At 35.8% G+C, this 14118-nt stretch overlaps 1 protein-coding gene across 1 annotated transcript in view; it reads left to right on the top strand.

Moving 5' to 3' along the window:
* The window catches only part of insra (insulin receptor a), a 95634-nt gene that overhangs the window by 63879 nt on the left and 17637 nt on the right, over nt 1-14118 (top strand). The window contains exons 4-10 of the mRNA XM_056478596.1: nt 3509-3648; nt 5073-5217; nt 5348-5562; nt 5649-5775; nt 6003-6250; nt 8318-8485; nt 8590-8788. Coding sequence (XP_056334571.1) covers nt 3509-3648; nt 5073-5217; nt 5348-5562; nt 5649-5775; nt 6003-6250; nt 8318-8485; nt 8590-8788 — 1242 coding nt within the window. The remainder of the gene's footprint in view (nt 1-3508; nt 3649-5072; nt 5218-5347; nt 5563-5648; nt 5776-6002; nt 6251-8317; nt 8486-8589; nt 8789-14118) is intronic.

The following is a 14118-nucleotide window of genomic DNA, read 5'->3' as shown; positions in this document are numbered from 1 at the left end:
TTTTTTGATTTCGTAATTAATTATTGCATTATTTACAAACCAATTATTTAAGAATAATTGTTGTTTTTTAAGATCATCCAGAATGCATAAAGCAAATGATTAATAACCTGTTCAAATTAACATTTAAATATATGAATTTTCAGGTATTAAGTTAATAGTTACTTCGTATGTTAAGAAATGCTTTACTAACTTAACTTAGTATCCAGTATTGTAACTTGATCTAGTGAGGACTATTCATGCTTCATAAAGCCTCATAAATGACAATTTATTAGTTTATTAATCATTCACCTGCGCATTCTGAATGAATCTTAAAAAACCTGGTTTGAAAATAATGCAATATTTTATGATGTGCTTATTAGTCAAGAATAGCATTTGAAGCTAAAAAAATACTTAATGCTTAACAAATAATGAATTAATGCTTAATAAATCATACATAGTGTGTAGTTATTATAAAGTGTTACCAAAATTTGTCATGTTATCAAACCCTAAGAGATTAAATAAAAAATATATATGTATGCATAAACAATATCACGACTATTCCTGTAAAGCATCTTCTGCCAGATGCGACACTCCTCTTATCTTTCACATGATACAGTATGACCCCTGGGCTGGCTAGTGCACTGGGTGAATTCAGACAGTAGACACACAATTCACAGAGACTGGACAGACACATCACAATGGACCGGCCTCTCGCCCTCAGCTACAGTCACTGCACATTAGCCGGTGTCCATTGAGATATCTGGAGTTTCGACACCCATGTCCTCTTGGGCCTGTCTCTCCCTGTCTGTCAGCTGTGTAGACAGGGAGCGCCGTCTGGCCACTGACAGATAAACGACTCTGAGTTGCATCCTTGCCGCAGGGAGACACACCATACTGGACTCTCTGATATGTCTGCGATACGGATTTCACCCACGCATCAGCTTCTCTACAGATTAGCTGGATAAAGCGCAGCACATTCTGTACTTTTTTGGCAGGTACCAGAAAAATAGTAACAAGCAGCAAAACACAACAAAGAGCCATGAAGGAAATTACTCTTGTTTTGCCCCTTAGGTGGTTTGTTTGTACACATTCTTGGCATAGCTGCTATTATTTTCTTACACTTGCATTGATTGGCTTGAAAGTCCTTTATACACGTTTTGCTTTTGTTTGTTTGTTTTTTTTGTCGTTCACACTTACCAGAATTTCAATTGGTTCTTTAAAAAATAAATAATTAAATAGGTTATAATTTTTGCCACTAGAGGGTGCATTTTCACAACAAACTAAAGGCTGGTTAATGCTTCTGCGTCGAGTGATCCACGTGACCCACGGCGCCTATCTTCCACGTAGTCATGCATTTATACTTCTGCATGCTGTTTGTGTTGCTCTGCAATAACACTTCCGAAACGCTAGCTGGCAGTAGGTTTTTATGTTCCTCTGTGTAGTGTTTCTTCACGGGTGTTTTGTATTTTCTGAATGCTACCTTAATGTACAAGTAGCTAAAATTCGCTCATTTAGAGGTGGGAACCGTTCATAAGGTAAACACAAAACCAAACTTTTCATCTAGGGCTGCTTCATGGGACTCGACACTTAAACACTCGCTCCAACGGGTTCGCACGGCTTTGGTCCCGCCCACATTGGCCACAGCTACCAAGCCACCCAATCATAGAGCTTGTGCTACACGTTGTTGCGACGTTTAGTTACATTTTTTGAGAGATGCACGTCAGCATCGGTGCCAGCCATGGTGAAGGCTATGTGACCTCGCATGTGCCGGAGCATACACATGCGCTTGACGTAGAAGTATAAATCAGGCTTAATAGATAGTTTGATGGTGCAATGGCCGCATTTTGTTGTTGTCATCTTAATTTTATCCGACAGGACTACTGCAGAAATCATTTTTATGAGTTAGATAAAGTATTCAAAATGTTTGGCTTCTTTGGTTGCATTTATAATCCCACAGTCGATAACTTGCAGTTCTTCCATTGGATATCCTGTGGGGAAAACCACCTCTGTTTAAAATACATTTTAAGCTTTTGTTATAATGCTGCTCTTTGCAGTCTAATAAAACCCACAACATATTAAAGCATATTGGTTTCAATAAAACCAAATGCAAAAATCGAGGGGATGTGTGGTATTTTGCATGGCAGCACAAGACAAAATCTCTGTCACTAGTTAAAATTGCTTATTTCTCTAAATTTGAACGTTCGTAAAACATTTGGCATAGACTCGTAAGTCAGCAAAATAAATAACACTTCTAGTGGTTTTTGGATATTTTAATGAACAATTGTACACATTATGTGTTTAAGTTCACTGAAGTATTGTGCACAACAATTTTTAACTAGTATTATCTATAAATTAGGAATTTATAGATATTAATTTTCTTGCTCATACAAGCATTTAGTTCAAATGCTCTAACAGCATTTTAAATTAGTTTATTAATTGATTTGATTCCAGGGTGCTGTAGGTCTTTCTTCAGCTAGTTCGAATGTAATTTGCTGAACGGGCTAAATGCACAGCTTGTGTTTTTCAGCCAATGATAAACATCCGGTAAAAGGTTTATGTGACTTTTCAATTTCATAAAGTTCTTTTTACAGCATCGACGTTGTAATGAAATTAAAATACAATCAATTAAATAGAGATAAGCAATAATTTAGTTGTTTAGGCAAAAAGCGAGATGAAAGACTGTGTAAATGCTGGCACTGTCAGAAACTCTGTTGAAAATACTGGTGTAAAATGCATTTCCATATTTTAAAGAAATGGCGTGGAAAATTTGAATTTAATGCAATACTTTTTGTCCGGTCAGATACCCACTTTATATTGTCAATCAGGCAGTTAAGATCAATGATTTTTAAAGAAATCAGACCTTAAACGTGGCGATTTTAAAATGGCAAGACTGGCTGACTGGAAATTCAAAGTCCGTGTGCATATACCCCATTATGCCTACAAATGAGACCCACATTGTTATACAGATATTAAATGTTATTACTAGTCTTAAATTTGGCAAAATGGGGGAAAAAATGCAAAAACAATGCAAGTACCTGATGCGAAGTTCTAGAACATTAGCCAAAATGTGACTTGACAAAACGTGCGGAACCCTGTCTTTCAGTTGTAGTACAAGTATGTGTAGCATAGTTTGACAGGAAACAGTGGCGTGGAAAGCATCCTGCACAGAAGACAAACAGTTCCCCTGTCAGGCCAGAGTTATCAACCAAAACAATCAGTGATTAAGTTGTGTCTCTGGCATGTCTGAGAGAATGTCTCATTCATCCTTGATTTGCCCCGCAAGGTCGCTCATGCCTCCGCTTCCCACCCCAAACAGCGCTGACACTTTGCGCAACAGGATCCGCGTCCTTGACACAAACAATCCATTATTGTCTTAATACCACACATTCTGCATCAACCAGAATAGAAACGCTCCATCATATCTGCATTTTTCTTTGTTTCCGTGTTCTGTTCATAGCACGTGTGGATGAATGGCTTGGGGCTTGCAGCGTGGCTTTGTGTACATGTGACTCTGTGTTCTGTGCCGCAGGTTGAACTGCACCCCTTGTGCTGGCCTCTGTCCCAAAGTGTGCATGGGGTTGAAGACAGTGGACTCGGTCACCGCGGCGCAGGCTCTGAGAGGATGCACTGTGATCAATGGCAGTTTGGTCATCAACATCCGCGGAGGGAGTAAGAACAAACAAACTCTCTATAATACAATTTCTCCTCTTGGCACAGAACAAAAGGGCCTCTTTACTACAGGGCTTCAGGGAATTCATGGTCTATGATTGGTTAATCAGCATTCTGCAAATGTTTGTGTATTGTGAATAGCTAAACTGTGCAACTGGCTGTTTGTGGCAGTCATTCTGCTACACTGTTAGTTTTAAGTGGCGTGCAGTGTTTTGATCTTGTTAATTGATTATTTTTACAATGAATTCATTTAAATATTGTATAATAATGTTAATTTATTATGAACATTTGTTTTTATAGAATATTTTTGTGTTATTATTATCATCACATTTAATAATTGACATGTAGATGCTTAATCATCAATGGATAAAGCAAAAATTGGTATCATACTGTTAAATAATTGACAGATGAATGATGTAGTAGGATCATTAATAGGATTGTTATTATTATATTTGCTTAATTGTCATTAATACTGAAACATTAAAACTTAGTAGAATTTTTTAATTTTCTATTATAATGTATAGGGATGCATCAAATATTTGCCCACCAAAAGTTTTCGGCAGAAAGACACAACCAAAACAGTGCCAAACGGCATCTGAAGGTGCATGTCTGTATCTGTTATGTCTATTCGGATCCTCTGCACCTCATCGCAACTGTACTTGACCCGTAATAAAAAGATCTTTACTTGGACGTGGAAATAAAGCATTAGAATGAGGAGCATGCTCCCTCGTTGTCTAATATTTTCAGTGAAATCCTGCAAGACAGCTCTGATTCTCAGCTATAAGCTGTTCTGTTTTGACTTAGGCTACTATATACAAAAATGTTAATTCATGCACTGGCCCTATTTAAATACACTCTCTCAAATCTTTCTCAAATGTCTGGCAAACCACAGACTCAACCACTCAACAGCTAGATGGTTATCTGTTTGAAGTCCCCATTCCCAGAAGTGATAAGCCATTGTTGCAATGTGCTAAATAAATATTTTGATGATTTGTAATTGGTTTGTTCTTTGAAACTTTAATATTAATATTATTAAAATATGCAATGGCAATGCCTTGATTTTAGTAAGGTTAGTACATGGTAATAGCCATAAATTCAATGGTACTAATAATTGGCATGATTTATTTTGATGTTTCAGTTTTCTGCCATCCTTTCCCCTATTTCGGTTTTCAGTTTCAGCCAAGAATTTTCATTTCTGTTTATCCCTACTAATGTACAGTTGAATAATTTACAGATTTTGGACCGAAATGGGAGTAGAAAACAATAATATTTATTATAATTATATGTTTAAATTATTTAATATTATTATTATGATTATTATTTATTAAAACATCAATAAACAGCATACATCCATAGTTCTTTGAGTGTAGTCTTTCAAAAATCCCAAATTTATATCTGCATTTGTTTCCCATTTTCTCTGTTAGATAACATAGCCGCTGAGCTAGAAGCTAACCTGGGACAGCTGGAGGAGATCACTGGTTACCTGACAGTGCGACACTCTTATGCCCTAGTCTCTCTGTCTTTTCTTCGCAAGCTCAGAATCATCCATGGAGAGACACAAGAAGTCGGGTAGGAGTCCTCATTGAAATCCTTGCCCCTTTTTTTTTTTTTTTGAAGGAAACCAATGGATTTACCCATTGTCACCTTTCTATTCTCTTCTCTTCCCTTGTTTTTGCTCGCATTCTTTTTTCCCCAATAGGAACTATTCATTTTACGCCCTCGATAACCAGAACTTGCGTCAGCTGTGGGACTGGAGCAAGCACAACCTCACCATCCAACAGGGTCGCATGTTTTTCCATCATAACTCCAAGCTCTGCATGTCGGAGATCCGGAGGATGGAGGAGGTGACAGGCACCAAAAACAGGCAAACAAAGAATGACATCGTCTCAAAAACCAATGGAGACCAGGCTTCATGTGAGAACAGCATAGGCTTGCATTTCCTGTACGGTCATATGTTTTGTCCTAGTAAATCTGAATGCAGTGTTGTTGTTTTTCCCCAGGTGAGAGCAAGGTTTTAAAATTCACCCGGATTAGCACACTTTCTGACAAGATCATCATAAAATGGGAAGCTTTCTGGCCACCAGATTTTCGAGACCTGCTAGGATTCATGGTTTTGTACAAAGAAGCGTAAGTGACTTTTTGAGTAAATCTTAATAATTGTAAACATCTCATTTAATGTGTTGAAATTAAGCTATACTCATATCCTGCACAGACTCATTTTTTGTTCACGGTTAAAAAAATGCAGATTATCCTGACTCGAAAGTCATTTTTTTAGCTATGCTTTGCTTGTTTGGGCTCAGTGAAGTGAGGATTTCTGTGCAGTAATGTGATGAAATTCTTCTCTGCTTTTCTAGACCCTATAAGAACGTGACTGAGTTTGATGGTCAGGACGCATGTGGCTCTAACAGCTGGGTAATAGCAGATGTAGACCCTCCACCTCGCGCCACAGAGGGAAAAGAGCACGAGCCCGGGTACCTCATCTTCCCACTGAAGCCCTGGACGCAGTACGCCATCATGGTCAAAACACAGCTCTCCGCTTCTGATGAACACCAAGTCCACGGAGCAAAGAGTGAAATCATATATGTCCGCACCAATGCTACCAGTAAGAGTCTTAGGAACATTTTTTATTTATTTTTTTACTATTGATTATTCAAACTGTCATCAATCCATGACGTGTTCTGTACCAGGGAGCCTAGGAATATATTCAATTTTGGGTTGAAATGGTTTTTAAAATTTAATTAACACTTTTCAGATGGCACATTATTGACTTTTTTGGCGTTTTGATATTTCGTTCTCACAGTGTGGTAATCTATAATAGTTCAAGATGCTGTGTGTAATTGTTTGTCTCTACTAATACATAAAAACACTATTTGTTTGCATAGGTTTAGGACACATGCTAAGTTGATATTCTTGTTTCTCTGGAAAATAATGCCACAGCCAGTTAATCTACTTTGACACATGCGTTTTGTGTTGGAATGTCTGTTGTTGTGTTTTGGTCTGTGTGATCCCGCCCACTACCAATTTAGCCAATAATATTTAAACATCTTGGCTCGCCAGTTGGCCGAAAACATCTTGATGCACCGGATGCCAGAAAATGAACTGGTTTGGGAACTCACGCTGGTTGAGTGTAACCCAGTTTGGGTTGTTTTAAAACTAATGAATGTATAAACTCAACTGTGGGTTATTTTAACTTTTACATTTTTTTTTTGACCCAACAATATTGATTTTTACTAGTACACCAGGTTTTATTACATTATATTCTAACATTTCTTTTAATAGTAGTATATTGTGACATTTAAAAAATGTCAAGTACAGCATTAACACGTTACCTCCTTTATTTTCAATGGATGCATTACATTGTTTTTTACACTTGCAGATTTATATTTTACCATGTTCATCCTTTTTCTTTTCTCTGAATTGATGCTGGTTCTCATGCTGATGTGATGGTATGCGGTTCAATCTGAGACCATTTGTAACAGCTAAATAATTTTTTTTACATTAGACTTCTTATAATCTGTCCATAAATAAGCAGTGCAGAGAAAATATTTAATATACTGTTCAGTTTGTTTCCCTGATGCAAAAGGACTGTTGCTTATTTGTTTATCTGTCTTCTTTAGTTGACTTCTTGTTTCTATATTATGAAAAATGATTCACAGAACGCTATAGACTCTTTACACTAAATGCAATCTATACAAAGTCCTTTGCTTCACATATAGAAATTCTCCAATTCAGTAGCACCGAGAACTGAATTGTTTTGACACCGACTGAATCTCTTCTGGTGAATCTTGATCGCAGTGCTCAGGTAAAATCAGCCACTACAGATTTTGGCCTAGGGTCAGATGTTTTTTTTTTAGGATTTGTCTCAGACAGCCAAGTCTTGGTTAAAATCACACCGTGTACACTCATTTTTAGTTATTTCCGAAGATGTTTGACGTGCAGTTTTGGCGTGGGAGGTCAAAATGAGTTGCTGGTGACTTTCTGTGTTGTGAAATCACTCAGCAGTGTGTGCTGCATGTCAGGCTGTGATTTAGGAAGACAAAAACTGATGTGGTTCACTTTCACTGCTGCCAGGCCAGGTGTCTGTCTGACTTCCTTTTGAGCTTGTTTTGTCTTTACTTCCTGATAAACCACATAACCATTCACTAAGCTGAGAACATTGTTTCGGCAGCTGGTTGGCAGAGTCTGAAAGCAGCGCTTGAGGGTTTTTTTTTTTTTTTTGGTGTGACTTTCTGGTTTGGCAAATGGACGAGTCTGCATTCTGCGACATCGTTGGTGCCCTCCTGCTTCTTCCTTTTTTAGAGGAAGCTGTCGTTATTCTCGTCTCATCAGTGACCCAGTCTGACAATGTGGTCTAACCAGAATTGAGTTTTGCTCAAGAGTTTGCTTTTCCACAAGTCTACTTATTTGGCTTTTATTCAGTAGCCCTTTACTTTGCAGTTTCATTTCTCTGTAATATTGTGATAACATCAAATAATGCTTGATTGCATGCAAAAACCAAACCTGTTCTTAAACCTAGCTCTGTTGTAAGAGTTGAGAATGAGATTTACTACTTAAACATAATTACATGATAAAAAGAACAACATAAAATCAGGTTTAACTCTTTGTTTTGAAATCACTCATGTTCTTTCCTTGTACTTAAGTGTTTTCTTTCTTTCTTTTTTTATTTTAGAGCCGTCAGTGCCTCTGGACCCCATATCCTCATCAAACTCCTCATCCCAGATCATACTGAAATGGAAGCCACCAAACGATCCAAACGGAAACATCACCCACTACCTGGTCTTTTGCCAGCAACAACCAGAGGCCAGCGAGCTCTACAAGTTTGATTACTGCCAGAAAGGTTAGAAAAGATACAGGAATCATAATAATGATGCACACTTCCATTCAAAGGTCTGGAGTTTGTAAGGTGGTTATGTTGAGATCCTGTATATTTCTGATGATCAGGTATGAAGCTGCCCACCAGAGCCCCCACACAAGTGGACAACGAAGAGGAGCAGAAGTGGAACCAAACTGAGGAGCAGGGCCCTGATAGCCGCTGCTGCGCTTGCCCCAAAACAGAGAAACAGCTGAAGAAAGAGGCAGAAGAGACCGAGTATCGGAAAACCTTTGAGAACTACCTCCATAATGAAGTGTTTGAGCTCAGGTAAATCTTCTTTCAGCTGGTGTGGAAAAAAACTGTGACAGTATAATCAGTGATGATAATTATTTAACCAATTAGAAGATCCTCCAAAACTATGAGCTTCTCTGTGAATAACAGCACATTTAGCTATTTTTGACCACAATCTATACAGTATATTACTATACTATACAGTATAGTATTCTTTTTGTGATATATAAACCTCATGCATTACATCAATTGTATAACATAAATAGATCAAATGTTTTTGAACTTTTTAATGTATAGCCTAGATGATGTAAACATGTTTATTCATGGCATACCTAGGGCTGGGCGATTAATCGAAAAGTAATTGAAATCGACATTTAGAGGTCAATTTTTTTCAACTACTTTCCCTACCCCATGTGGAGTCATGTGACCCTGCTCATGTACAAGACATGTTGTAAAAATGTAGCTGCTGAACTTCAAAATGTTCAGCACTTTGCAGCCACATCTGATCTCTAGACCCATTCTTGAGCCTTACTTTGCACTACATTGACAATGACTGGAAGCTGCACCAGACATGCCTTGAGATGGCATATTTTCCATTACATTAAAATTATTATTTATATTAAAATGTTTGTTTACAGAAGATGCAAAAACTGCACTGTTTAAAATATTATCAACAGGACATGAAAGAGTTAATTTATTTAGAAGAGATACTGCTTATTTTGTACTTTCAATATGATAAACATTGAAAATATATATATTTTTTTGTTTCCGAAAGTGCAAGTTATTTATTGATTTATTTTTCTTTTTTTTTTAAGAATAAAAGTAGCTGTGTGTTTTAGGCAATATGTGCTTTAATTTCAGATGTTCAATGTTGATTGTAGATAGTGTGTGTTTTCTTCAATTATTTAAAAAAAAGTTATGCACTCTTCATTCAAAAAACTCTCACTTGTAATATGTGAGCATATTTACTGGACAAAACTTGTCAGAGAACTATGAGGGCAAAATAAAATAAGTTAATTAATCGTAATCAAATTAAAATGTTAAATTAATAGAGATTTTGATTTTGAATCACTCAGCCTTTTAGGCATACCTTTTAAAGACCATTTTTATATAGAGTTTTCATAAAAATTAAAGGTGAATTGCATAAATGTTAATGCATAGACAGTAATAGAATGCATCATAATGATTTTTCATTTGTAGACAACATGTTGCTTATAAGCTATATATACTTTTTTAAATGTATAACATATGTAGTCCATCTGTAGCATATGATTTAAGCTATAATATCTAGCTAATGTATTATATCAAATAATAATATTAATCTTTCCTGCAGAAAAAAAAAAAAAACATTATATACATTATTCATTATATACAGTTGAAGCCAGAATTATTAGCCCCCTATTGAATTTTTATTTTTATTTTTTAAATATTTCCCAAATGATGTTAAACAGAGCAAGGAATTTTTCACAGTATGTCTGATAATATTTTTTTCTTCTGGAGAAAGTCTTATTTGTTTTATTTTGGCTAGAATAAAAGCAGTTTTTAATTTTTTAAAAACCATTTTAAGGTCAAAATTATTAGCCCCTTAAAGCTATATTTACTTTCAATAGTCTACAGAACAAACCATTGTTATACAATAACTTGCCTAATTACCCTAACCTGCCTAGCTAACCTAATTAACCTAGTTAAGCATTTAAATGTCACTTTAAGCTGTTTAGAAGTGTCTTAAAAACATCTAATAAAATATTATTTACTGTCATCATGACAAAGATGAAATTAAATTAATTATTATAGATAAGTTATCAAAACTATTATGATTAGACGTGTTGAAAAAAATCTTCTCTCCGTTAAACAGAAATTGGGAAAAAAATAAACAGGGGGGCGAATAATTCCGACTTCAACTGTACATAAAAATATCACAAATGTTATATACATTGTAGGCAATATACAGCAGATATATGTTATATGGTGTCTTTAATGTATAAACAGTATATTTAAAATTATTACAATTTTCATATGTAAACAGTATATAGCAATTGAGCAAACATTTTAACCCTTTCATATTAAGGCAGTAGACACAGGTCACGTTAATTGAAGGAGACCAGGGTAATTACTCAGTAAAGTAATCAGCAGGTCAATTCTTTTCTTACATTTTTTTATTTACATATATGTTATCAATTAGTTTATATATTAGATTTTATTGTTATGATCTGCTTTTAAAGTCCAATTTTACTAAAACCCATGTCACAACATCTTTAAAACTCTTATAATTGATTTGTATTTTGTAAGCACAATAAATATATATTTAAATGCTTTTAATATCAAGTTATTTAGAAAAGGGCTCTGAAACATTTAATATTTTCCTTTAGAACACACTGCTGATGTGCAGCCATCACGTTTTTCACCTGACATGATCCTTTAGGTGGAGCTTCTCAAGTGGTTTGTGTTGTTTTGGTGTTCCTCTGTTTCCTCCTGTGTCTTGGGCTCAGGGTTGAACATCTGTAGTAGTGGTTGGCCATTTTTTTCCTTCACCAGGTTGTTTTTAACTCCACCAAAACCTTGAATACATGTTTTTGTTATGTGCCTTTCCACCGTCTTTGTGTATCTTTGGCCTTCAGAAGCTCACAGCTGGCTCTAAAGATCCCAGTCCACAAACACACACACACACTTTCTCTCCTGCCTCATACAAGCCTTGGTTTAGTATAATCTTTGTTTTGGGGTGGAAATGTTTTTTCTGCTTTGTGGTAGAAATGGACAATTTTGACAACAATTGCTGCACTGCTTTCAGAAAACATTCAGTCTCACTACCGTTCATTGTTTCATATATTATGGTTGTCTTTGGCTGCTGGTCTGCACGCTTTTATTCATGGCGTTTTTACAGACTTTAAAAGAATCGAGTTTTATTTAGATGTTGAAATGTGGTTTTACTGTCAAAGACACTTTATCCCTGGAAAAGCTTTGGCTCTTAGAACAGACCGAAAGTGCTGAATCCTCTTGTTTTGGGGCTCTTATACATGAGGAAATAACTGAAGGCTGTGATGTTCTGGTGGTGGTTTGGAAAATGGAATACTTAAAGGGATAGTTCACCCAAAAATGAAAATCACCTGATCTGTTACTCTTCCTCGTGTGATTATAACCTTTATGATTTTATTTCTTCTGCTGAACTAAAAGAAGATATTCTGAAGAATGCTGGGTGATAGCACCCACCAACTTTCATCATAAGGAAAAGGAAATACTGTGAAAGTCAATGGGGGCCAGCTCTCAGTATTTTTAAACAAGATCTTTGGTGTTCAAGAGAAGAAATAAACTCTCATTGGTTTTGAAGAACTGAATGATGAGTAAATGATGACATTTTTTTGGTGGACGATCACTTTAACTCCAATCACATGATGTGCTCCTCTTCTCCCTCTAGTGGGGAAGCTGTTAATGAGTCTGATGAACTGGAAGTTTGTGGCTTGTAGTAAAATGTATGATAGTATGTTATGCTGCTTAAACGATGACCAAAATTGCCTTTGCTGGAGATGCACATTTAGACTTTGTCATCTGATAAAGTAATTTATATCATTGTTTTATCAATGTTTTTTATTTATTTTAAAAATATATTTTTTTAAGGCTAAGACTATATTTATTGAGTTAAAAATATTTTAAATATTTATAATAGTAATATAATAGTAAAATAATTATAATGTCATGAAGTATTATTACATTTTTTTTAATAATTGGTTTAGTAATTTATTTAAAATTTCAATTTAAATTCTGGTCCAGAATGTAATTTTAAGGCTTGGTTGTGTTTGTAAGATGCTAAGCAATGTGTGCTCATGTTTCACTTGAAGGAAATCACGTTATTTTTCATAAATCTCACTATGATCATATACAGCTACTCAGCTAACATAAAAAAACGACTGATATAATTCCTAGTTCCTCTGAAAGGCCCGCCCTCAAGTCACTCTGATTGCTCATGTGTAGGACCAGACAGAATCTACTGGCATTTTTTGCTATTTCTGCTGAGAATTTTGTTAAAAATCTGTGGATTTATGCGGAATGATTTTGGGAGAATGATAACTAAAAACTTAATATATAAAATAAAAATTAATACATTTTAAACTTTTGTTTAATGTTTATAATGCAAATCCAATTAGATCCACTTTATTGGTAAACAAAACCTCTTAAATAATATTTCTACTAAAAGACAGAAAATAGTACTTTACAAACTGTTTTGTAAATTAATCATGTGAATATTTACATATTAGTCAGTAATATTACTAATTTAAAAACTGAATAAATACAAATTTACACACATTTACTCAAGTAAATAAACAAAATCAATGATGGGCTAAAAATCTGAGGAATTCTGCGCGTGCAGATTCCGTGTGGGCCTAGTCATGTGTCATAATATGCTGCGATTCGCGGATCGGCTCCGTGTCATGCCCGTACAAGCACACGCGTTTTGTGTAAACAGTCTGTCAATCTCATGTCCGCTCTCTAAAATAAAATCTGACAAGTGTCTGTAAAGAGTGAAAATGGGGTTCAGCTCCTTTAAGAGAGTTTGCCATTGTGCGTGCGTGTGTGCGTGCGTGCGTGTATGAACTGTCTGTAGACACGTATAACACGAGAAGTGCATGTGCGCGCGCGCGTGTGTGTGTGCACAGCTGTTTGACTGATAAATATGAATTTGTAGCTAAATCGTTAGTGGTGCCAAACAGCATTTTCCATTGTTTACATCTTTGCTACAACACACCGTTAACGTTAGACACTGTCAATGTCATAATCAATTTTAACAAATAAAAACACTTACAGGTTGTGGCTCAGAGTTAACAGCTTGTGCTTGTTGGAGCTAGTCCTTCTTTGAGATTTTTACCGAATCCAGCACTGAACTGGGGGACATTCTGGAAGCTGTGTTTTGTTAAATCATGCTTGCTATGTATTTTATAATTCTCTGGAACGTAATTAATATTAAACTTTAACCACTTCTGTCTTTGTGTCGTGTCCTCTGGAAGCGCAAATACAGAAACAGAGAAGCTCTGTGAAAATAGCAGGACGGCATTTTGTCCCTCTGCTGTAACATTACAGCGCCTCTGGCCACGCCCCTTAGCTGCACAGTGTTTGTGCACGGTAAAAGTACGTTTGTGATCTCACAAGGCCCAGAGGTATTTTTGTAGTCCCCAAAATTCGTTCATTGTAGGCTTTGCTAAGCTAACTCTGTAAAAACCAAGATCTCCTTTTGCATTGAACTTTGAGCATTTTACATTCAGAGATGCTGTTTATGTTCACACAGCTACATTACACATCAACTAAAGTTTAAAATATGATATCGTAGTGGACCACCCCTTTAAAAATAATTTAGTTCCACTGATTACTTCTCAAAA

Source organism: Danio aesculapii, chromosome 2 (genome assembly GCF_903798145.1).
Source record: "Danio aesculapii chromosome 2, fDanAes4.1, whole genome shotgun sequence".
Taxonomy (NCBI): Eukaryota; Metazoa; Chordata; class Actinopteri; order Cypriniformes; family Danionidae; genus Danio; species Danio aesculapii.
Note: the sequence above shows the minus strand (reverse complement) of the source record. Positions and strands in the feature narration are given on the sequence as shown.